Raw genomic sequence first — 24,014 nt, forward strand, 5'->3', positions numbered from 1 at the left:
AAGGAATTCCACTCTATTTAAGAAATGATTCCAAACGAGCTAGCAGAGTGTGCAAATCTGCAACAGTCTCGGCTGCGCGGGCGCAGCTCACCTGCAGTCCGGGCTCTGCCTGGGAGGAAGTTTGAAGGGAAACCCAGAGGGGCTTGGGCAAGAGGAGGAGAATGTTCCTGTCCTCCCTACAGAAGCGCTGCGCAAAGGTCTCCTAAGTAGCCGAAGCGTGGCACTGGGGAGATGGAGGTCCCCACTCAAATTATAGATCAGGAAATGGAGGCATTTCCTGGAGCAGAGGTGGCTCATACGTCTGGAGGGAAAAATTATAGTGATATGAAGATTCAAAAAGGAAATACTGAACACTGGGCTAGTCAACTTTCATGGCTATTATGCCAAGCAGTGTTTAAGTTGAGCTGCTTTTCTCACACACCGTATGATTCATGCAGACGTATCCACTTTGGTGCTTCCTGTGAAACTCGGGATGAGATAAATACAGCAACAACGCCTCCCGCCACCTGCCTACCACTGCAACCCAGAGTGCAACCGCAGCCCTTAAGCAGCCTTCCGCAGCCCGCTCCAGGGCTGGACGCTGGCCTGTGGACTTTCAAAGCCTGGTTTTCCTGAGTGACCCCCGTAGCTCAGATTCCAGAAGTGGGAGCGGTGGTGGTGATCCGGGTGTGATGAAAGGTCGGATCTGGGCTCCATTGTCTTGCAGGGGAAAAAAACTACTTTACATATGTGTGAAGTTTTTTGATTAAAATTGCTGACAATTTTGAATGGGATGGAGCTGCCCTGCTTGTGCAGCCCTGAGAAGTGTGTGTTTTGGGGGGGCTGGCAGCTGTGGTCCCCACTTCCCATAGGGAAAAGCATCTTCAAAGGAGGTGGCCCACGTCAGACCACACTCACTTTGGGAGGCCTAGGAAAGAGCTTACTCTTCTCAGACATCCTCAGCCCACTCTGTGTGGGACAGAGGCCCTAAGGGGCACAGGGAACATTCTAATTGTTCTCTCAGTCATTTTACATTCTTCACTTGAAACTATTTGATACATTTTATATTTATCCATAAATATTTTGCAGCTTTAAAAAATGCCATCTATCAACAATGGCCCAAGGCCCGCACATTTTACAAATCTTACCAGCAGATACCCTTTTCAAATGTTTTTAACCTAAAATAATTTAAGAAATATTGTCAACTAGTGAGTCACGCTGAGAGGAGCCAGAGGGCATGGAGAATTTTTAAAAGGAGGTAGTCTAAAAGTCATTTGTATTTCGTTTGGAATGCATTAAAAACCTTTTCTTTTGCGGTAGATTTACCCTCTTAATTATGCTTTGCTTATGCTAATTGGCCTATATTCACAGAAAGCAAACTGCAGGGAGGAAGATGGCCGCAAAGCACCATGTTAGGAGGAGGCCACCCGGCCATTAAATAGACAACTGGGAACTTACTTGTCATCACCAGCCTCATTACCCTGAAATTCTTCGTCAAAATTCTTTACTGTGACTCATATGACAGAAACAGAGTTAGAAAATGTACATTTTACATTTCAGGTCAACAAAATGTTAAATCATGTGCTACCTTTAGCTGTTCCACCTGGAAAAAAATAGCAGAGTGAAATAATATCGAAAGCAAGAGGAAAATATTATCCTAGGTTTTTTAAATGTAAATATATGTCTAATGTAATCAATCTAAAACTGCAGGAATGTATTATATTTATTTATTCTGAAGTTCTATAATGAAATGTGAATATATTACCAACTGGTAACTCTAAAGTTTTCCTGTGTGTGCCCAAATAGCTTTAGCTAGATATATTATCAAATATGAAAAATAGATTTTAGAAGGGGCTATAATACCTATAAGAATTTATGGGGATTTAAAGAAAACTTATTTTAGGCTGGGCGCAGTGGCTCACGCCTGTAATCCTAGCACTCTGGGAGGCCGAGGCGGGAGGATCGCTCGAGGTCAGGAGTTCAAGATCAGCCTGAGCAAGAGCGAGACCCCATCTCTACTAAAAATAGAAAGAAATTATCTGGACAACTAAAAATATATACATAAAAAAATTAGCCGGGCATGGTGGCGCATGCCTGTAGTCCCAGCTACTCAGGAGGCTGAGGCAGAGGATCCCTAGAGCCCAGGAGTTTGAGGCTGCTGTGAGCTAGACTGATGCCACAGCACTCTAGCCCGGGCAACAGAGCGAGACTCTGTCTCAAAAAAAGAAAAAAAAAAGAAAGAAAGAAAACTTATTTTAATTCAAAATATAGGAAAAATAAAACTTTATGTTGGAGAGTATGAAATTTTTACAGAAGGAGAATTTTTTTTTCAATATGAACTATAATTGGTACAGTCAGGAGAAGACATTTTGAGTTTATACTCATTCTAGTATATCTCAGGTTATTTTTTTAAATTCTCTAATCTCTGTAGCTTTCAAAAGTAAGAAAGCATAAACAATTACATCATGCTTTATTTCATTATTTCAAAAGAGCCCTGGGAGATGATATTTTTGGTTCCTGGTGGGTATTTCAGTATGTATTTGTGTGTGTGTGTGTGTATGTGTGTGTGTCTATTCTCCCCCATTCTGCATGCTTATGCTTTAGTTTGAGGAATAAAATAGTATGAAGAACAAGCAATAACAGAATCAGAACTTCAGCCACAAATCGAGGGGAAGCCATTTTTCTTGAGGCAATTTCAGGGAGTACTTTCTACACCAAAAAGAGACTGAGAAGTGAAATCCCCTCAGTGTTAAAAGTACAATAAATAGAAGAAACTGACCCAAGAGCTCCTAAAATGTGCTGCGGAATGCAGGGTTTTTGAGAAGCAGTGATCTCTGGTCTCAATCTCTCCCTACAGTGTTTCTGTGAGTGTTTAGAGAGCACACCTACTCTATGTCCCTGAACATCACATTCCAGTGTGGTCATTTTTATTTTCTTAAAGAAAATTCCTCCACAAGTTTAAATAGTTATAGAATTAATTTTAAGAAAACCACTCTAATGGTGTTAAATGTACTTAAAACCACCAATTAAATGGTCAAGAAAGTGGTGATGCCCATGGCTGGCAAGGTGCAGGAAAACAGGAACTCTCGCATGTTTGAGGGGAGTATAAATTGGTAAAGCCTTTGTAGAGAGCACTGTAAAAGGACTTATCAAAATATAACACGTGCTTATTGCTACTCAACCCAGAATTTCCACTCCTTGGAATTGTGCCAACAGAAACGTTCACATAAAAGGATGTCTTTGCAGCACTGTCCCCAATGGAAAAAATAGGTAACCACCTAAATATTCATCAGAAGAAAGGCTAAATACATTGTTATGTATCTGTCATAACAGGGAGAAATCTCTAGATCATACTATTGAATGAAAAAGACTATTTGCGCAACACTTTATATAGTGTGATCCCACTTACATGAAAAAAATTACATAAGTATCTATGTACCTATAGGCATGTAAACCTAACAAAAAAAATCTGGAAGATACATCAGAATGTTGAGAGGGGACATTTCTGCAAAGGGAGTGGCATAGCAGAACGGGGCATGTGAGTGAAATGGTCTTTTTGTAACTTTATAGATTACACAATTATAAACAAAAATTGTGTGTATGTGTGTGTTATGTGGATAATTAAGAAAATTAAAAAAAAAAAACAAAAGCAATGCATGTGTGTAACTGTGTAACCATAATCAATTCCTTCCCATAATATTTCATGGAAGATCAAAACATTTTCTAGACTTGGATTTGCAACTAATTTACAGTGTTGATCAGATTAGGTGCAAGCACTGCCATCTGTATTTCGGGAATACCACTAAATGTAATAGGGTTTTGGTTTGTTGCTTCTGTAACAAGAAACTGAATTCACCTAATCCGGTTCTACCAGACACTAAAATGAGTTGGTAACTGCTCTTATACAAGTGACCCCTATCCTCATGTGGCCTTCTCCTAGTCCCTCAAACTTTTCGTCATTAATAAATATATTCCTCTGGTGGCACAAGCTTCCTTTGGTATCACACAACCAACGGAAGTGGTGGTCTTCTGTTTTCTCAAGGCACACAGTTATGGAGTGAAGAACCAGATCCTCTGCCCAGTGCCTTCTGCTATGCACTTGCTCTTCATTTCTGGGCTTGCTAATCTCCCTTTGTCCCCTGTGCAAATCTTTATAGGAAGGAGCCAACAAAAACCTGATTCATTACCTATTCCTAAATTACTGCCACTGGCTACAATAGCTTGGTGATTTAAATCCTTTATATTAGTTTTCCTGATGTACAATCACAGTCTGAATGCTCTCTATTTAAATATTTAAAAGAGCTCCCCAAATATAATATAAAGCTGTATCTCTTCATACTTCAATTTCCTTAAAACAGATGTGACTTTTATAAATGTAGATTGAAATATATTTGACCCACAGAAGTCTTCTGAAAAATTTCGGTACCCAAAAAGAGTCATCTGTCAAACATCCCCCATTATGGCTCTCTGCCTAACTCTTGGCAACCATCCTCTCACGTTAACGCCTTACTTTTAAACTTCTCGAGCTCATTTTTACTTTATTCACCTCTCTTGGAACAGTTTCTTTATCATTTAGGAAATACAACCCATTTATAAAGACAAGGTGAAACTTGTTAATCAGCCCCTGCACACTTACCACTCCATTATGTAGAATCTGCGCTGTTAATATAGTGGTCACTAGCCACGTATGGCCATTTAAATTAAATTTAAATTAATTTAAATAAAATTTAATTTAAAATTTAGTTTCATTCTCACTAGCTGCATTCCAAGTGCTCAATAACCAAATTTAGCTAGTGTCTATGGAACTGGACGGCACAGATATAGAACATTTTCATCACTGCAGAAAGTTCTACTGAACCACCTTGATCCAGATATTTCAACTATAATAGTACCTGGACCCTTGGGAGAATTCAGAACATCAATAGCAAGAAAAAAAACTATGTCTTGGAAAAGAAGAAAATGTATTAGTTAATGAAGGAAATCAACAAACAAATTCACTGCATCTGAAAATAAGTAAACAAATTTTCCCAAGTAAATAAGTGTTCTACGAATCCTTAAATTTCTATTTAACAATACAATTCTTCCTAAGCATTATAGGCACTGGCTAGATTATAACATTTTTGGATTCTGATATAATCTATGGATTTTCAGAATTATTTCATCTATTTATGAAGCTGCTAATCTGTTCCTTCTTATTTAGGTGTAATCAAGTTCGAAAAGCTTAGACAGATAGGAATGAGGGGGTGTTTCCCAGTATTTGAAAGCCCTTGGAATGGCCGGCCGATCCCACATTCTCCAATGGTGAGAAGCCGGCCAGCGCTCCATTTGCCAGGTTTCCCCACAAAATCTGCTCAAAATCTTCCCCTCTCCCTGTCCCACTGCCATTTCCTCCGCTTACTTCCTAATGGTGCACATCTACCTGCATTCTAATGACTTGCATGCCTGTCCCGTGAGGCCATGAGCTCCTTGGGGGCGGAAAAGTGACCAACTTGTGTTTGTATTCCCAGAACCTAGTGCTGTGTCTGACATAGACAGCTCCCGATAAAGATTATTAAACTGAGCTGAGCAAATTGGACTCCAAGGTGTAAATCTGATTTCACTCTAACTCTCACTGTAAGACTTCCAGTCAGGAATATTTAAGGTATAATCAACGTAATCGTGATCTGTGTTACTGTCCACACTTAGTATGCAGACATCTGAATTAACCCGAAGCGTCAGCAGGAGCTATTGCTACTGTGATCCAGGTGGCTACTGGCAGCCTATGTGCATTGTGCTTCCTTTACTGTGTTTCTAAAATTCTTGACAAAAAAATTAAGATTTTCTCTGGGCCAAAATAGACTAATTAGTGAGGTAGCCAAGTGAAATAAACAATGTTCAATCTGAATTCTTTAATATTTTTAAAAATATACAAATAGATCACTGAATGATGAAATTTGGATTTGATGAGCCAAAAGACAATAAGAAGTACTGTCAATATTTAAAACTCAGATAAAAAATTACGCTCCAAAATGTCTCCAAAAAAATGGCAGCTGTTTTTGTTTCTAAGATATCTGACTTTATAAAATGAGCAAATGCTCAAATTTCAAGAGAAGCTCAAATTTGTCATTTATCATTGAAGGATCATTGGAGTTCATATGTCCGTGTTCTTGAAACCAGAATTCTAACAATCTTGATTAAAATACTGACATTACCAATCAAAATTCAAGATATAATGACTCCACACTAAATGCAAGTTGTGAAATTTTAAAAACGGTTATTTTCTAACCATGGAATGTATGATCTTTTTAAGTATTATAATGATATAAAGAAAGTCAACTGGAATTTTTTTCCCTCCAGGTTGAATTGGGATCCTAGTGGTTCTTTTATTTTGCATTTCCCTTTAATATCAATGGAATACCACATTTTATAACATTCATACTGTAAAGTAAACACTATCTTTGAATTTGTTGAGGGATTCAATTTGTAGAACAATTTTATGATTCTTCTTTATTTAGAGTGATGCCCTAGAGATTGTATTTGAATAGAGATTCAGAATTGCCAAATGCTTACATATGCATTATCACCTTGAATGCGAATGTTCATATACATGATCAGCCCAATTATTTAGGTAACATCTTCTCAGTTTATATGTTATTCATGACATTTCCCTCCCTGCTTTTTTTTCTTTCTTGCCTGAAATTTGATCATTTTCTTTCCTATTAGTCTTGCACTACTGACAAGGAGGAAAGAAAACAAAATAGGGAGAAGTCAGGCTGATCCCATTTTAAACATTTATACAGTTCTTTTAGGAAAAAAAGACTGAAGAATTAAATTGCTAGTTAAATTGAGACTCTAATAAATAGAGGCATTAATTTATTTCAGAGTTATTTCAATGTTTCTGACATTCAAATCTATGACTTCTAATTAATAACATAATTATTTCATAATCATTATTTCCTCTATTTCCGACCTGCACAGCAGGGATTCTTATTCCCATTTTTACAGGTGAGAGATGAAGCTGACTTGCCCAAGCAGAGGCCTGGATTAGAAACCAAGTCATTGATCCCAAGCTGAGCTCCCCTTACCTGAAGTCTGTGGTTCTCAAGCTCTAGCGTGCATCAGAGCCTATCAGGGGCCCCACCCCTGAAATCTCTCATTCAGTAGGTCTGGGGTGGAGCCTGAGATGTACATTTTTTTTAAAAGTGAGGCAACTGCTGCTGCTGCCAGTGGTTCACAGACGACACTTGAGAATTGCTGCTTCAAATCATGGCGCCCTCCTTCAGCTCTTTAACACTCCAGTAAGCTTGTAAACCCCCTCAGAGCAGAGGAATTCTTTCAATACTGCGATGTCCCTCTCCAGCCACTCTCACCTGCCACCAACCGGTCACCATCACAGTGCCTGTGGCACCGCCCACGCGCCACATAAGTACTGCATGAATAGCTTCCGTTTTCTCACGGTATTAGGGAAAAGACAGTTTGGCCAAGTGAAACACAGAAGTAATCTTCCAGTGGGGCCTATTTTAGCTAAAATGTTTGATACTTTTTCTTCTCTCAGCCACCGAATTTATTTAATGAAGCAAAGAGACATGGGCTGGCAAGAAAAACTGTCCCCAAGTCCCTGACCTTCCAAGGAGCACTCCACACCCTTGGGGAATCTGAGCAACCACCACAAAGACAGACATCCAGCTGTCTGTCCCCTCCCCAAACGCACAATGCAGGAGGCCATTTGCACCAGTCCACGCTGCCCTGCTTTGTAAAGGGGAATTGATTTGCCTCATTCCCTAGAAATAAAAGACTCTTCTTACGTTGCTCACCCTAAATAATTTCTTCAGCTCTTTCCTTTTGGTTGCAAAATACGTCACTTTGGGCATTATCCTGGATTTTTGTTTTTGTTTTTTTTTTTCCCCAAAAAACTACTTGGATATAAAAATGTTACGCTTTTTTATAAAAGCAGCCAAATTGTGACCCCTGCAGACAGTTAATTAACTGGTGAACCGTGATAATTCAAACCACAGCATCCTATGTTAGATCCGACTGGTGAAAACATAATCGCTGAAAGAAACGGATTATACTGACAGTTTGTTAATGTTTAAGGTCGTGGTCTTACCTATGCACACTAGATCCATAAAACCATACATTCCATAGCAGATTTGAAAAAGGATGTCCTTCCTCTGCCACACTGCATAGGGGCTGAAGGCTGACCAGAGGAGCCAAGTCACACTCGCTATCAAGAACAGGGATCCTAGGATTACAGCAATCATCTGAACTTTCTCAACCAGTGTTATAGAAATGCTTTGCCACTAAAAGAAAAACAGAGGCATGTAAGAAAGAGGTGCTGTGTATAATTAAAAAAGAAAAAAAACATTTTCAGCCCCATGTTTCTCTTCATAATGTTGGACCCTTTGCAATCTGGCCCCCAAATGAATTTTTCCATTCCATCCAGGCTATAAAACATAGACAAGCAGATAAAGATTAATGAATTGCCTTAACTTCATTATTTTCAGTAATTCACCATTCTGCAAGTTTAATCTAGTTTTACTCCAGATAATAGTACGGAGTGTGAATGGCTGAGGAATATTTAGTACCTGGAAATCACATTATTATCTTTCACGCATGCATGAAATTAAATACACTCTGACCATACATGGTGAGCTCTCCTCTTTCTGGTAATTTATTTTGCTCTTAACACATTTGGATAATGCAAAAAGAAGGAACTATCTCTTGTTTTTGTAGAAAAAATTTAAAAAACAAATAAATAAGTTATATAAGAACATCAGTAAAAAAACTCATTTAAGATAACACACTAGGATAATTGTAAGGGAACTATGAAATTGTACATTATCTGTTATTGGTACATTTCATATACTCAGATATTACTGACTTTTTATTATCTAATGGGTAATCCATGAAGAATTTTTGTCAAGATTTAGAATTTGTAAGTAAATGGAGTATCTTTGAAACTCACAGACTGTTTTAGCACAGACTCTTCAATGGGGAAAATAATTTGGTGTTCTAAATATCAATATTTGAAAGGATTTACAGCACAAGTGATCAAAAATCCTTCCAGGGTGATATCACCTTGAGAGGATTAATTAGTCATGTTCTCACTTTTGCATAATTAAAACAGAAACAAAACTAGAATTGTTATGGTTTGCCAGTAAACAATGAAACTCAAAGCAACCTGCATAATGTCATTTTGTGTGAAAGAGCTCTGGCTGTTTTAACATATGGCTTCTCAGAAAAATTTCTAAACAGTTTTAAATAATCGTTTTAAAAAATGAGCTTAAGCAATCTGTGTCCATTGCTTAATTTCCTTAAACTCTTTACTTACCTTAAGTCTGAACATATGTAACCCCAAATGGCAAATCTATCATACTTTCCCTCTCTCCCTCATTGTCTGTCTCTCTCTCTTTTACATACACAGACACACCATAAATAAATAATTTACATGTAACATTTTAAATATGCATTTGACCCTGCATATTAATGGATACTATTAAATTCTACATTTGTTAAAGATTAAATACCAATATACATTTGAAATATTTTATTGTCCAAAGTCATTTATTTTATTTTTCTTTTAAAAATCAGAACCAAATAACAAATAAAGTTTGGTGAAATACTATAAGATATTTCCATTAATTTTAATGTGAAGATTGATTTATTGAAAAATGGCTCTTGCTTTTACAATTTGGAATGAATAAACTAGTTGATGGTATTTTTGTCATTACAAATGAATCGATGCTGTATTTCAAGCATGTTTTTGGAGGTTTTTTCCCCCTGGTTTCTTGACATAATTTTTAACACATTCATTCCAAACTGCCAGGCATTTGAATCTTAAACCATTTTAAATTTGGTATCACCAAACAAATGTGAAGTTTCAGTATCTCTTGTTCTTGTTCAGTTTTAATGCTCGTTAAAATTTGCTTTGAATACAAAGTGTTAAGCAATTAAAAAAAAAAACTACCTACAGATAGCATCCATTCTAGATGGATGTTGCCATGTCTATATGCATTATCTTACCTGTTACCGATTTATTAATCATAACAGACAAAAACAAAGCATACTTAAGCAGATCAGGCAAAGGTGTCCAAGCTGTGTGTGGGTGTATGTGTTTGATTTTCACATGGTGGGTCACAAGTTCAAAATACATATGCCTGAATCACAGGAGTCTTGAGTAATCAAAGGTGGGTGAGGAGGATTTGCCAACAACAAACAGTCTTTACTGATACCTATTTTCCTTTTGCCAATAATTCATGTTCCAGGTTTATGATGTAATTTTAGTGAAGTTAAATTTGAATAGCTCAATAACATATGATGAATTATATTTAGCTTCAGTTATACCTACTAATTAATTGGTCCAAGCCTGCTTGCATGATAGCTCAGTAACAACACGGTGGCCACAGGCACAGTGTGGTCAGTCCCTCCTGGAAGCTTGGACACAGGAGTGAGGTTGGATACAGTGGCTGTGGCATTTCCCAGGACACAGAAAATCAGGGCAGGGAGCACCGACTGTGGAGGGTAAGCCACTTCTATTCCTGTATGGCAAGCTTCTGACACATGAGGTTTAGCTGTTCCTTGGCAGAGAAGTGGAGGCTTACCAGGAGCAAGAAACACTGACCCTTCACGCTTGTTTCAGTGACACCAAATTTAAAATGGTTTACAATTCAAATGCCTGGCCGTTGTAAACAGAATTGATGTGTTTAAAGTTATGTCAGGAAACTAGGGGGAAAAAAGAACAACTTTTGACTATAGTACACTGGGAAGCCTAATTATTTACTAGCATCATAGAAATTATTTTTTTGTTGTAAATCTAAGAAGTAACTTGGGATTGTTGATGCTTATTTTTAAAGAAGGATACGTTATACAAATGAGCTCCCTGAAATTTTGATGTAAAAATTTTTTTTTTTTTTTTGAGACAGAGTCTTGCTTTGTTGCCCAGGCTAGAGTGAGTGCCCTGGCATCAGCCTAGCTCACAGCAACCTCAAACTCCTGGGCTTAAGCGATCCTACTGCCTCAGCCTCCCGAGTAGCTGGGACTACAGGCATGCACCACCATGCCCGGCTAATTTTTTTCTATATATATTTTAGTTGGCCAGATAATTTCTTTCTATTTTTAGGAGAGACGAGGTCTCGCTCTTGCTCAGGCTGGTCTCAAACTCCTGACCTCGAGCGATCCACCCACCTCGGCCTCCCAGAGTGCTAGGATTACAGGCGTGAGCCACCGTGCCCGGCCGATATAAAAATTTTTATAGAATTTGGTTTTGTAACTTGGGATTGTTGACGCTTATTTTTAAAGAATACGTTATACAAATAAGCTCCCTGAAATTTTGATACAAAAATTTTTATAGAATTTGGTTTTATATAAAAATAATGCAAATAAGCAAATGTGTTCAAAAGTAAATAGATGCTCTTCATATACTGATGAACCTTAAAATTAACCTCATTTCATTGGATAGCTAATGAGGACAACCTATTTTTAAAAATGAAATTATCAAATTTTATTATGAACCTAGGAATTTCCCCTTGAACACTGATATTTTCTTGGCAATTCTTTTGCCCACTATATGCTGTGCTTTCTTATTTCTATCAGTATGTGCAAAAAGGGGGATTGTTCTTATCCTTCCCCTAGGAAAAATAATTCTGTCTCCACCAGTGGAAAACACTCACCCAGCATCCTTGCCCTGGGAAGGCTCACACTATCTAACAGCTCAGCCTCAAGGAGCTGTGTTAATGGACCATTAGCTTGGACAATAAAAGTAGAAGATGAGTCTCTTAGGGCTTCTCTCTCTACCCCAATGGTATCCAAGGCCTGGATTGAAGTTTGTAAGGTATTTCTGAAACTTGAACAAAAATTTTCAATGGCTAAACACACTTATCCCCTAAAGAGATACATGCGGGGCAGTGTGTGTGTACATGTATGAGTCTTTTGTTCCACTTTCCTCCCATGTTTGGAAAGGAAAGTAATATAACAATAACCAGATTGATTCTAAATAATTGCCATTGTTTTATTTCATTCCGTAATGTTTACATATGTGTGACTCTTTTATATTCCTGAAAAGCTGTTCACTTCAATGGAACCAATTATTGCACCTATTGTTCTAGTAAAAGTGGGACCAACTGGCTCCTCTTTTGGGATTTCACCCTCATTTAGTGCACTAGAAGTAATTTGCTAACAATAGCCAATATTTGTATATGACCAATACATGCCAGGCATTTTTCTAAGAGGTTATATGTATTAACTCATTTAATTCCCACAACAACTCCATGAGGGAATTACTATTATTATCCCCATTTTGCAGATAAGTAAACCGAGGCAGAGAGAGGCTAAACAACTTGCCCAAGGTTATATAACTAGTCAGGACCAGAGCTGAGATACAGACCCAGACAGTTTGGCTCCTAGGTTCATGTTCTTAACACTTACCCTAGACTATGTCATAATTCTGCTGAGCTCTGGTAACAATTCGTCGTACACACCCCTGTCTCTGCAGTGCCAAGACAATTCTGATCAAAGTTCTGAGTCTGTCCCCTCTGGTCTGCTGAAAGAGCTTTCCAGCCGGACTTGCAGCCCTGAGTCCTTCCCTGCTCCTCAATATAATTCTGCAATCTACGTTCCTGATACGAGGGGAGCTGCCCCTCTACGCACCATCAAACAGGGCTAAATGTTGGTTCCTCGCATACCCTCCGTTCCTGGCATGTAATCGTTGCACAAGGATTAAAAAAAAAAGGATGGAAGGAGACTAAGAGGAAGAGAGGGAAGAAGCAGGGAAGGAAGGAAGAGAGGAAAAGAGGGAGGGAGGGAAGGACACCCCTCAACCCCTCAATTCAGCATCATCTGACTTCTCTTTATTCCCCCAAATGCCGTGTACCATTTACTGTGGTCCCTCTGTGCCTGTGAGCACGTTCCGTCCTTGGCATGCCATGCCTTCTCCTCTTTCCTCACCTGTCCACACCTGGCTCTAATGACGCTCTTCTACAAAGCCGTCCCCTCATGCCCTCCCTCTCCTAAACAGGCCCCTCTCTCTGGGCCCCCACAGTCCACTGTTCCTACTTCTGGTTAGTGCTGGCTGCTGCTTCCCTTCTCGCTTGGGTCCCAGGCAGCCATGGACCTCCCCGCTGTCCAGGGACTGCAGGTTTCCCCATGGCAGAGACTGAGTCTCCGCCTCACGTTCCCCACCCACCTGAACACACCCAGGAGTGCTGGAAACGCACGGAATCCTGACTTTAGTGTCCACTGCCCATCGGGCCAGATGAGCATTCTCCCCACGGCCGTTCCATCACCGCCTGCAGCATGAAGTCCCGGCTCTGGCCAAACCACCGCTTAGTCAACAAGTGCGAATTCCAACTCAGACCTCTGTCTCCGAAGCCTCAATTCTTTCTAAAATGCCCGTCTTTCTGCCTTCTCTCTCTCTCTCTGTTCCACCCTTTCACTCTGCCTGCTTAAACTAACACATGCTGCCTCTGAAAGGAAAAACAAAACGGGCACAACTATACCTATCTAAAAGGTGGTTGTGGGGATGGGAAAAAGTCAGTATATGCAAAAAGCAGTTCAGCAGAGTTCCAAAATCTGACCCACAGCTTTCTAAATGGCATCTTTTAAATACTCCTTGAATCTGAAAGCTGCAGTTTGTTAATATTAACATGAAGAGGACAATCTCAAGGAGTTACATCTCTAATTTTAATGAAAGTTTGGAAGAAGGTAAATAACTCACATTGGAAATGATTTAATATTCTCTTTACAGGTAACTGTTCAGAGATACACCAATAAGGTCCCCCGGACCTACAAAGATCTGGACGAGGCAGGTGGCCCAGGATTGGGTGTGCTTGTGTGTGAGGGCCCAGGTTAGCCCTGGAAATCAGGTAAGCACTCCAGTAATTATCACAGACAGCTGTGAAACCATGGCAAAGACTGTGCTCTTATCAGCGAAATCTGACTAATTATTACTGCCTTCGGAGAAGAAAGGGTGGAAGAAAAAGCTAGGGATTTTCTTAACAAAATGACAGGACATCCACAGTATCCCCTGCACAAATCCCTTCCATCCAGTGCGACAAGCACTTGAGAAAGACATACAATTCCTAGAGAGAAGAAAATTTAGAAGAAAATGGACCTGTCATTCCATAGTCTGAAAGAGTTAATTCACCTTCTCAATGTAGAACCCAATTTCCTCCCTGAAAATAACACACGCTCAGAAGGAACCAGGCTGCACTCTAAGACAGTAGACCCATTCAGTGTGCCTTTAATCATTCAGTCTAAAGTATTGTTTCATCTTTGTTTTTATAAGGCAGGCCAGATATGAATCATAAGTTAATAGATTTTTAGTATGATGATTTATGCCGTGCACTGTGACAAGTGGGATTACTCACCAGTGTCACAGGAGAGAACACCTGCTCCTAAGAAGTGTCCTCCTCAGAAAAATGAATTTAGCTAACACCTATATTCAATCATCTTTAGATGGTGTTTAAATTGCATAACTAGAGTTGGGATTTGAAATGCTGGCAGAAAACATCTCAATGTGTAATCAAGTTGACACATATATGCAACATTCGGTTAATTATATGCCCATTCTTTGTAGAGCTGTATTTATAGGCTGCACATTAAGAGTGTGATTTCATGGTTTGGGATGAGTCTTTTCTGCTCGAAAAGCATCTTCATAAACTTATCAGAGCTGAGATAAAAATCAGACAAAAGGAATTTGCTTTGCCTGAGAAAGTTGAAATTTAAACAACCTAAAGAAAATAATTAGAAAACATGGAACCACTTCTTTGGAAAAATTAGTAACAATTGGTTAAATGAAAGATAAGCTATAATGACTGATCTTAAAGATGCAAAGAGTAGTAAGGGGATAAATAACTCTATGAAAATTAATTCAATAACATAAGATGAAATAGGTAAGTTCCTTGAAAAACTGAACTTACTAAAGCTGACTCAAGAAGAAATGGAATGTATGAGTAACTCTATATAAAATAAACTGAAGTTGTAATTAAAAGTCTTCCACAAACAAGATAACAAACACCTCCAGGACCACAGTTTCACCAGATGTTATCAAACATTTAAAGAAAAAACTGTATCAATATTACATATCCTCTGTCAGAATATAAAGGACAGAACATTTTACAACTCATTTTATAAGGCCAGCACAACCCTATTACCAAAACCTGATAAAAACATTACAAGAAATGACAAATCCAGACCAATATTCTTCATGAGCATGGCTGGGAAAAAAAAAAAAAGTCCTCTACAAAATATTAGTAAATTGAATCCAGAGATACATGAAAAGAACAATGAAGCATGAGTGAGTGGAGTTCATCCCAGGAATGCAAGGTCGATATACCATTCAAATATCAATCCATGTAATTGACCATGTTAACAAAAAAAGAAAAAACAAACCCCCTCCATTTGACATACCCCCAATTCATGATGAAAACTAGGAAAAGAAAGAAAACTTCTTAACCTGAAAAGAACAACTATAAAACATTTACAGGTAGGATCATATTTAATTGCAGAAAATAAAAACCTCTTTTGTCACATCAGGAACTAAGCAAAGATGTTCCTGCTCATTATTCCTATTCAATACTAGACTAGATGTCCTCGTCAATGCAATAAGACAAACAATAAAAAAGAGAGAAAGGTATAAAGATTGTAAAGGAAGAAGTATAAAATCGTCTCTACTATTTGTAAATGGTATGATTATCTGTCTAGAAATCGCAGGGCATCTAAAAGAAACCTAGCAGAATTAGTACATTAATTCAGCAAAGCCTCAAAATACAAGGTCAATAAACAAATATAAATTGCATTTAAATACCAGCAGCAAAAATTTGGAAACTAAAATTACAAAAACAATACTACCTAAAAGAACAAAAATCATAAATGACTTATGACTGAATTTTTAAAAAAATAATTGACAAACTATTGCTAACTAAAATTAAAAAAGACCTAAATAAATTGCAGTTATGGATAAGAAGACTCATTATTGTTCACATAAACATTCTCCCCAATTTTAACTTCAAAAATTAAAATAGAAGCAAAATAACATCAGAAAACCAAAAGTTTCTTGTTTTGCTCTCATTTTTTAAAAAGAGACCACAGATCATCAATCAGTTGATGTCAATCAATCTAATTTTAAATTCACAGAGACCAAAAAGGAAAATTGTTGGTTGCAATTTGCACAAGAATTAGGCAGGAGAAAACACTCTTGACCTAGTTTCTGGTGTGCAACAATCCTCACTCCCACTTCCTCAGCTATTGGTGATGTGTGTCCTCCAGGGGATAGTCTTGACCGTAGATCATCACTTTGTTTAATTAAAATGCCTGGAACTAGGTCATGTGACCAACGGAAAAGCAGAGAGGTGGGTGGGCAGTTCCCCATGTGCACTGGGGAATGGCGTGAGGGTTTCATGTTATCATACAGAATTTAGAATGTCGATACAAATTTTTCTTCCAGAAACCTGGAAATCTCAGGAAATTTGACGGGCCATGTCCCAGGACTATGGCGATATGCCCAGTATGTTTTCAGCTCAGGGACAGGAAACCAAACACCTTGAGGTAAAGGTTACATTAGCAGCTTCTGGGACACAAATGTCCAGGACCATGTGCCTGGGTCCTAGGGTGACAAAATAAGAGAGAAATTTTCTTTCCCAAGAAAGGAAGCCCCTGGGAGGAGAAGGCCTCTAAGAAGACTTTGCTCAGGTAACGAGTTTCTTCCCAGCCTTCCTCGTGACAATTAGGCTCAACAAGAGTGACACAGGAATAGGTGAGGCTGCCCTTTTACTTCAGGACCAGGAGATTCAAATCCTGGATGAATCAGGGAAAAGGTGAGACTGGCCCAAGGCCACCTAGAGCAGCAAAGGGACCAAGAATACCAGGCGAGGGCCGTAGTGATTGGATAAGCCTGGAAAATTCCAAAATTCAATTCCAGGAAGTGGGGGGAGGAACTAATGAAAAGTGAAGATTATGTTTATCAAGTGAGACTCACGATGAGCGGAGCCCAGGGACTTGGAGTGAGGCGTGGCATTGAATGGGAGAGGCATCTGTAAGTGGCCAGGGACCAGGACGGTAATTACACGAGCACGATGAGCCTTCCAAAGAAGTGTCTACCCTGAAAAGCCTTCTGACAAAAGCTGTCCTCTACCCAGATGCCAAGGCGCTGGCGACAGGAGACAGAACCCTGTGGGCTCTCCTATCTGCTGGCTCCAGATTCACAGGAAGAAAAGCAGACCAAAGCAGTTAAATGTGTGAAAAGTTTCTTTAAAATGGATAAGGATGCTTAGTTGGGAGGTTATGTCTAATGGAGAAAAATCCTTGGGACAACTGAGTATTGGCAGGAGCAACAACTATTTGAACTAACAAGCATTAATTTAGCAACTGTGGGGTACGGAGTCCGCATGGTGAATACCAAAGATTCTGATCTCACTAAAGAAAAAGACAATTAGTTTTCCATATGCTTTCTCGAATTCTTCCAGAACCATCCATATCTCATCTCTCAATGTTATCTCTTGTTTAATTGTTTTGGTTTTTATAGATTTTCATACTTGTCAAAGGTTTATAGTACAGATTTAATAGTCCAAAAGTTGAAGTAAAAATACACTTTAGCTCTTCAGATTTCAAGAGCTTATGCTGCCTTCTCCTTCTCTATTGTAACGTTTCTTGTGAGAAAAGCAGGTGCTATCTGTTACTTCAAATCAGGGAAATTTTCCCCAAGTGTCGACTGTCTAATATAGTTAGTCTTGGTAACTAGATTTTGCCTCATATAAATTAAGAGTGTGTGTCTGCATATAATGCATTTTTATTTCATTACTCTTCTCAGTTTTCATTATTAATTATGTTTCAGTGCAGGCTCCCCAGGAGAACTCTATCTAACTAATTAGTAGGGGGCCGTACTGGATTTACTTGTTCTCTCCGCAAGGAGTTGAAAGCTACCTTTGCTAAAGGAGCTTATTAAAACTCTCAATAGGTTATTGCTGTTTTCAACCTTGCTTTGGGGCAGAATTTTCACTAAAAGCAACTTCCCACTTGAAATACTTCAGTTCACGTGGGCCAAACGCTGTATATTCTTCTGTCAGTCAGAACCGCACCCTTGTAATTAGGAGCATAGCATGAGGCAGCTCACCCTTCCGTAGAGCTTAAGCAGACTCTTTCACAAGGGGGCTTCCCTGGGCCGTGGGAGGAGCACACTACACCAGGACACACAGAGCTGTGACCTGGCTCTACGACCTGGCAAGTAACTCTTCTCATAAAGACCTCAATGTTCTTCTCTACAAAATGGCATTTGCTATGAGATATCTTAGAATAACTGTGTGTTGATGCCTCCATGCCTTGCCCTCCTTCCTGAAGTGGGGCTCTGGGGACCGAACCAATGGCTGTAAGACCAGGAAGTGGCTGAGTCAGTGACAGCAAGGACACGGCCCATGAGCTGAGCACCGAACGTGCAGTGTCTACTACCACATGGAACTGGGCTTTGCCTCAGCTCTTGGTTAGAGAAGTCTCAGCGTGGGATGACATGACCAATGTAAAAGTGCATATAGAATTCCGCACCCTTTAAGTATCTGATACACAATAAATGTATTTATTCAATTTGCACTTAACAAATGTCTGGTACATGCCAGACCCTATAGAAGTCACCAGTATATGGAAAAATTCCTATGCTCGTGAGATCACTGCCTAAGCAGAAAAAAACCCACAAAAGTCTAAAAATCACAATGCAGATTGTGCTCCCACCTTCCTCTTACCCCTCCTTGGTGTGTACTCACAGAGAAAAGTGAACGGGGTGCTTGGCGAATGGAGAAATTGCCTCTGCTGGAATTGTTCTGCAAGGAAGCACTTGAGCTGAGTGCAGCAGGATGAGTGAGAAGAGTTGGCCGGGTGGAGAGAGAGCTGACGACACGGGGAGACATAGGGAGGACCGACAGGAAGAAGCATGTGCGATGGAGCTGGCGTGTTTGGGAAACGGTGAGATTTTTTATTACTGCTAGAACAGAGTTTGAATTTTATCCTATGAGGCAATGCCTACTACAAAATTACAAGAACAAACCAGGTCAGAATGTGACAGGATGTCTCAGAGGTTTATTTGCCTAGTCCTGTTCTTGTTTCCTGTATATTCCAAAGAAGGACACAACAGTACATCCCAATCCACATGTGTTTCTGCCATGTGGCTCTTGCCAATCCCCATCAAGAACGAGTGCCCACTTCTCCACCTCCTTGAATAGGGGATGCTTTGACCAATGGCACTTGGTAGAAGTGACCCTCTACCAATTCCAAGCACAGATTTTAACTGTCCTGGCAGCTTCGGTTTCCTCCCTCTTGGAAGGAAGGAAAAATGTGCAACTACCCCCAAAACACCGTGTCACGAGAACCTCAAGCCACGTGGGAGAGGTCCTGGGGGATGGGACACCATGCGGAGAGGGAGACCAAGGGGCACCAAGGAATTGGGCGTGTGAGTAAAGAAGCTTTCTTGGAAGTGGATCCCACAGCCCCAGAATCCTCAGCAGACGCCACACTGATCACAGACAAACCGCCCAGCAGGACCCTTCCGAACCACAAAATCATGAGCAAAATAAAAATGGTTATTTGAAACCACTAAGTATCAAGAGAGCATCATGTTAACCACAGGAGAAATAGGCTAAGATTCAGGAAACCAGGCTCTTAGTGTATCACCAACTCAGCTGAGTTGCCCAACTTCACCCCTTCTCTTCCTCATCTTTAAAATGAACATTTTGATTAAGTCTCTCTATGGCTCCTTTCTGCCCTCCAGTTCCCTGGAATACTCACTTCTCTTTGTTATTTAACCTTCTCTTTCCTTCCCACTTTCCTGCTACCCCTCTTCCTCCAACTGCTTCTCCCCACACCCACCTTAGGAATTCTATAACAAAAACCCCATTAACAGCATGAGGGATGTTTCAGAGGTGATGCAATGTTCTAAAACTGTATTGTGATGATGGTTGCACAAGTCTATAAGTTTACTAAAAATTACCTAATTGCACACTTAAAATGAGTGAGATTTATGGTATGTAAATTATACTCAATGAAACTACTTTTTTTAAAGTTCTGGAAAAAATCCTTAAAATAGCAAAATGAATGAAATACTTTTGGCAATTATGTGTTTATCTTCTATTATAAAATATTTGAAGTGCATGTAATTTTTTAAATTAAATATAACTCCTGGCACAACCCAACAAAGAAAGAACTCCTAAGAAGGCCATTTTACCTAAACAGAGTCTGCTTGCTTTGCTCTTCCTGGAAAGTGCATCCTGGCCAATGAGATCAGACTCTGAGGTCAGATTTGAATTCACGGTCTGATACTCCATCTCCTTGCTGTATGCCTTTGGGCAGGAAGGACCTTAGTTTCCTCCTTTAAAATGGGATAACAGTAATTATTTCATAAGGTTGTGGCAAGGATTAAATGAAAATACACACACACACACTACAGACCACAGTGCCTGGGCACATAGTGGGTGTTCATTTAGCTATAATTTTTCTTCAAAGGCAAAAAAGCCCCAACTGATATAACCTCTCTGAGAAAGGCCAATCCCTGAGCACTCCACTTCTAGGTGTTTCTAGACGAAGTCTGATGGGGAATGATGGCCAGGGTCTGGGCACCATGGCTGCTCAGCTGAGCTCCCAGTCACAGCCCCAATCACGTCCCCTGTTCCTGACATCCTGCCCTGGTTTGCATATCACTTTGCTTGAAGTGCAAAGAAATCTGTTCCACTTCCATAAAGAACTGTGAATCTCATACGTGAGATTTGGCAGCTCATTAATCCCCAGGAAGGGGTGAGGAGAGGGAGGGGAAGAGAGAGAGAGAGAGAGAGAGAGAGCGCGCGAGCGAGCACGCGAGCTGTGAAATCTTCTCATATTTTATCCTTTACTCTGAGCAACATTTTAATACAACAAACAAATAATTGCCTTCCTGCTAGTTCCTAGAATTCCTCATTGTCCTTTAGTTTTCCCATCATTAGGGGTTTTACAGGAATAACAAAGAACAAGCTTTTCCTCACTAACGAGATCTTCCCCTGGCTTAAACTTTAGGGCAGTTGTTCCCATTTTAGTTGAGAGCCCACTACTTGCCAGGCAGGCCGGGCAGAAGTGCAGGACAGGATACTGCAATGAGACACCGCAGCCCCTCCCAGAACACCTGACTGTCAGGGGAGGGAGGAGACACAGGGCCATGCCGCAGGGACTCCCTGAGCAATCTCAAGCCACAGAAAGCACAGAGGAGGCCACATGGGCTCTGAGGTTTGGAAGCATCAGTAGAAGAATGTGCCTGTCAGAAGGCCAATACCCCTTACTCTTTGGCCTTCTGTTTTTCTTTAATCTCATTTTATCTTTCACTTGCCTTCCCTAATGCTTTTGAGTTCTCCTCCATGCCTAGTTTTGCAAGTCAACAGCAAACAGTCAAATAGTGACTTGCTTAGTCTATTCACGTGAATTATCCAATATCACATCTGGTTCCTACCTTCACATAGCCCACAATTGACTCGATTGGTAAGATCAATGCACTGGAAACCAAGGGGCCAAGCAGCACGGCATGTTGTTAAGCCACGAGCTGCACGGAAGAGAGTGTGCGTTGCGTAATGGGAGCTGGGTGGATGCACATCAATCAAGCCAAAGCAACACAAAACGGTTTCCTGGAGTCATGTTCAGGTTGCTCCTGTCGGGAAGGTCTCATCTCAGACTTTTTCACCTCCCAATTCTCCCTGCCGTTCACAGGAGGCCTGCGTCCTCCAAGAAGCCACTTCAGGTATCTTGAGCAAGGGATGCCTCTGTGGTGCCCCATTTCAAGTAAGGCTATGTCTGCAGGACCCCAGAGGAACCATGTGAAGAGTAAAAAGTGTGGTCGACAATCTGATAGATCTATCTACAAACCATCCAACAATATGACTAATTTTCTCCCTATAAATCTCGCAGACATATGGTCATCCATTGACACGTCCACTTCTCCCACCACGCTGTGGGCTCTCTGCAGACAGGGACTGCACCCTACTGACGTCTGAGTCCTTGCCCTGTGGCCCCGGGCCTCGGCACCGCGTCAGGACTCAGGACACACCAGGCCCAGGAGCAAAGTGTGGTTCTGTTTTGTCTCTTTACGTGAGTGACTTGTTTTGACAGCATGAAAGGATCCCCAAAGTCACTTTAACTGCTAACTCCAGCCCAGTTATTCTCAACCAAGGGTGACTTTGCCCTACCCTGCCCCATCACTGGGGGATACCGACACCACCAAGAGACATTTTTTGTTGTCACTACTGGAGATGGTGCCGCTTGCATCTAGCGGGGAAGAGGCCAGAGATGCTGCTGAACATCCTGTGATGCACAGGACAAACCTCACAACAAAAAGCTATGTGACCCAACCCGTCAGTCATGCAGATGTCGAGAAACCCAGTTCCAGTCTATCACACGAGGACTCAAACAGGAGCCGTGCTTGGGTTGTGAGTATTCTGGTTGTGTTCTGTTTCGAACCTAAAGCATGCTTATCTTTTAAAATAAATAAACAGAAAGAAATCTGATACTTTTCAAGATAACTTCCCTTGTTTCCTGGGAAACTTAGCAGCAGTGATACTCAAAGTGTCTTGGATCATCCTGTCAGCCAGCACCCTGCATCACAGAGTGACCATGTCCAGAAATACGTGAAAAACAGGTGGTACACGGAGGACAATGGCAGATGGTGACTAATGGGCTGATAGGTTCAATGTGACTAGTTAAAAACATGCTCTAGTTCTTGGTGGTTTTGAATGCAATAAGCACATATATATACACAGCACAGCCTGTTAATTTTTGAAATAAATGATAGATGACTCAATGAAGCATTGATGAAGGAGGAAAACATATTACTTAAGGAAAAATTTCTTTATAACATGAGATGAATTGACACATGATAGATGAATACAGATATAGACAGATAGAGCTAGATGGATGGAAGGATGGATGGGTGGATGGATCCACACATACATGCATTCATAGACAGATAGAAAGACAGGCTGAGCTTTAACCTTCATCCAAGGCCACAGCCAAGGTCACTATAATGTCCACAATGTTATATGACCATCCCGTGTTGTGTCTCCACCCAGATTAGGAAAACAGTTGGCCCTTTCTTGACTTTGATTAGGAATTGGAAGAAAGCTATCCAAAGAGGGTAAGGTGATGCTAACATTCTCGCACCAAACAGCTCCTGGGTCTGGTCACCTTTAGGCTTCAGAGAGAGGAGACTGCCCTACAGACTAAATGATACTATTGTCATGGAGAAGGGATAGTTCTTCAGATAGGAGAGAAAAGCAAAAGCAATCTGGTTCTGAAATAAACGGTGGGCATGGATGAAGAGTGTGTCCACTGAGGACAGAACTCAGCCTATTCCAGATATGCACACACAGAATTTAGAGCTAGTCTTCATAAAGACACAGTTGGAAGGAGGCAAAAAGTTCTTTAGAGACCCTTCATTTTAAGAACAGAGTGGCCCACGCAGGGATGTGAATTGCTGTGGCCTGGCCACTGAGCTGGCTGTGGGATGTCAACATCACCACGAGAGCACTGGCTCCTGGTACTCTGCCACGATGCCTCTGAACTTACCCTGAAACCTCTCTTGTTCTCACTTATGCCATCTTCTTACTCTTATGAATTAATTATTTCTTGCTGGTCCAAGGGAACTGGGCCATTGCTCATAGAAGTGGCAAAAACCACCTGCCCCACTGAAGAACAGGAATTGATAGTAGGAAAATGTGTGCTCTCTTTGATTCTAACTGATGCTATTCGCTTCTGTGACTATGCTTGCTTTTAGTTGTTTGATAAATATAGTTAATCAGAATGAAAAACAGGGATAAGAGCAAAGGTAACTCCATGATAGGCTAGGCTTCCTGGATGTGAGAAGCCTAGTTCTGCTTCTGTATATATGGCTTGCTGGCTTGGTGCTTAGCGTAAGTGGAGCCATGGCAGGCTTCACTAAAGTAAAGGAAAACAAAGCCCTGGGGAGATAACCGCAAGTTACTTCCTGATAAAGGGCTGGAGAGTCCAGGGGCCCTCCAACCAACTAAGTAGATAAGAAGAGCAAGACATGATCAGCGCATGAACGGCTT

The 24,014-nt window shown here is 40.5% G+C and overlaps 1 protein-coding gene across 1 annotated transcript in view; it reads right to left on the reverse strand.

The window, feature by feature from the left end:
• Positions 1 to 24,014, reverse strand: part of MARCHF11 (membrane associated ring-CH-type finger 11) — a 104,456-nt gene that overhangs the window by 12,765 nt on the left and 67,677 nt on the right. Inside the window, exon 3 of the mRNA XM_069492745.1 lies at positions 8,066 to 8,258. Coding sequence (XP_069348846.1) covers positions 8,066 to 8,258 — 193 coding nt within the window. The remainder of the gene's footprint in view (positions 1 to 8,065; positions 8,259 to 24,014) is intronic.

Source organism: Eulemur rufifrons, chromosome 17, assembly GCF_041146395.1.
Source record: "Eulemur rufifrons isolate Redbay chromosome 17, OSU_ERuf_1, whole genome shotgun sequence".
In the NCBI taxonomy this organism is placed as follows: Eukaryota; Metazoa; Chordata; class Mammalia; order Primates; family Lemuridae; genus Eulemur; species Eulemur rufifrons.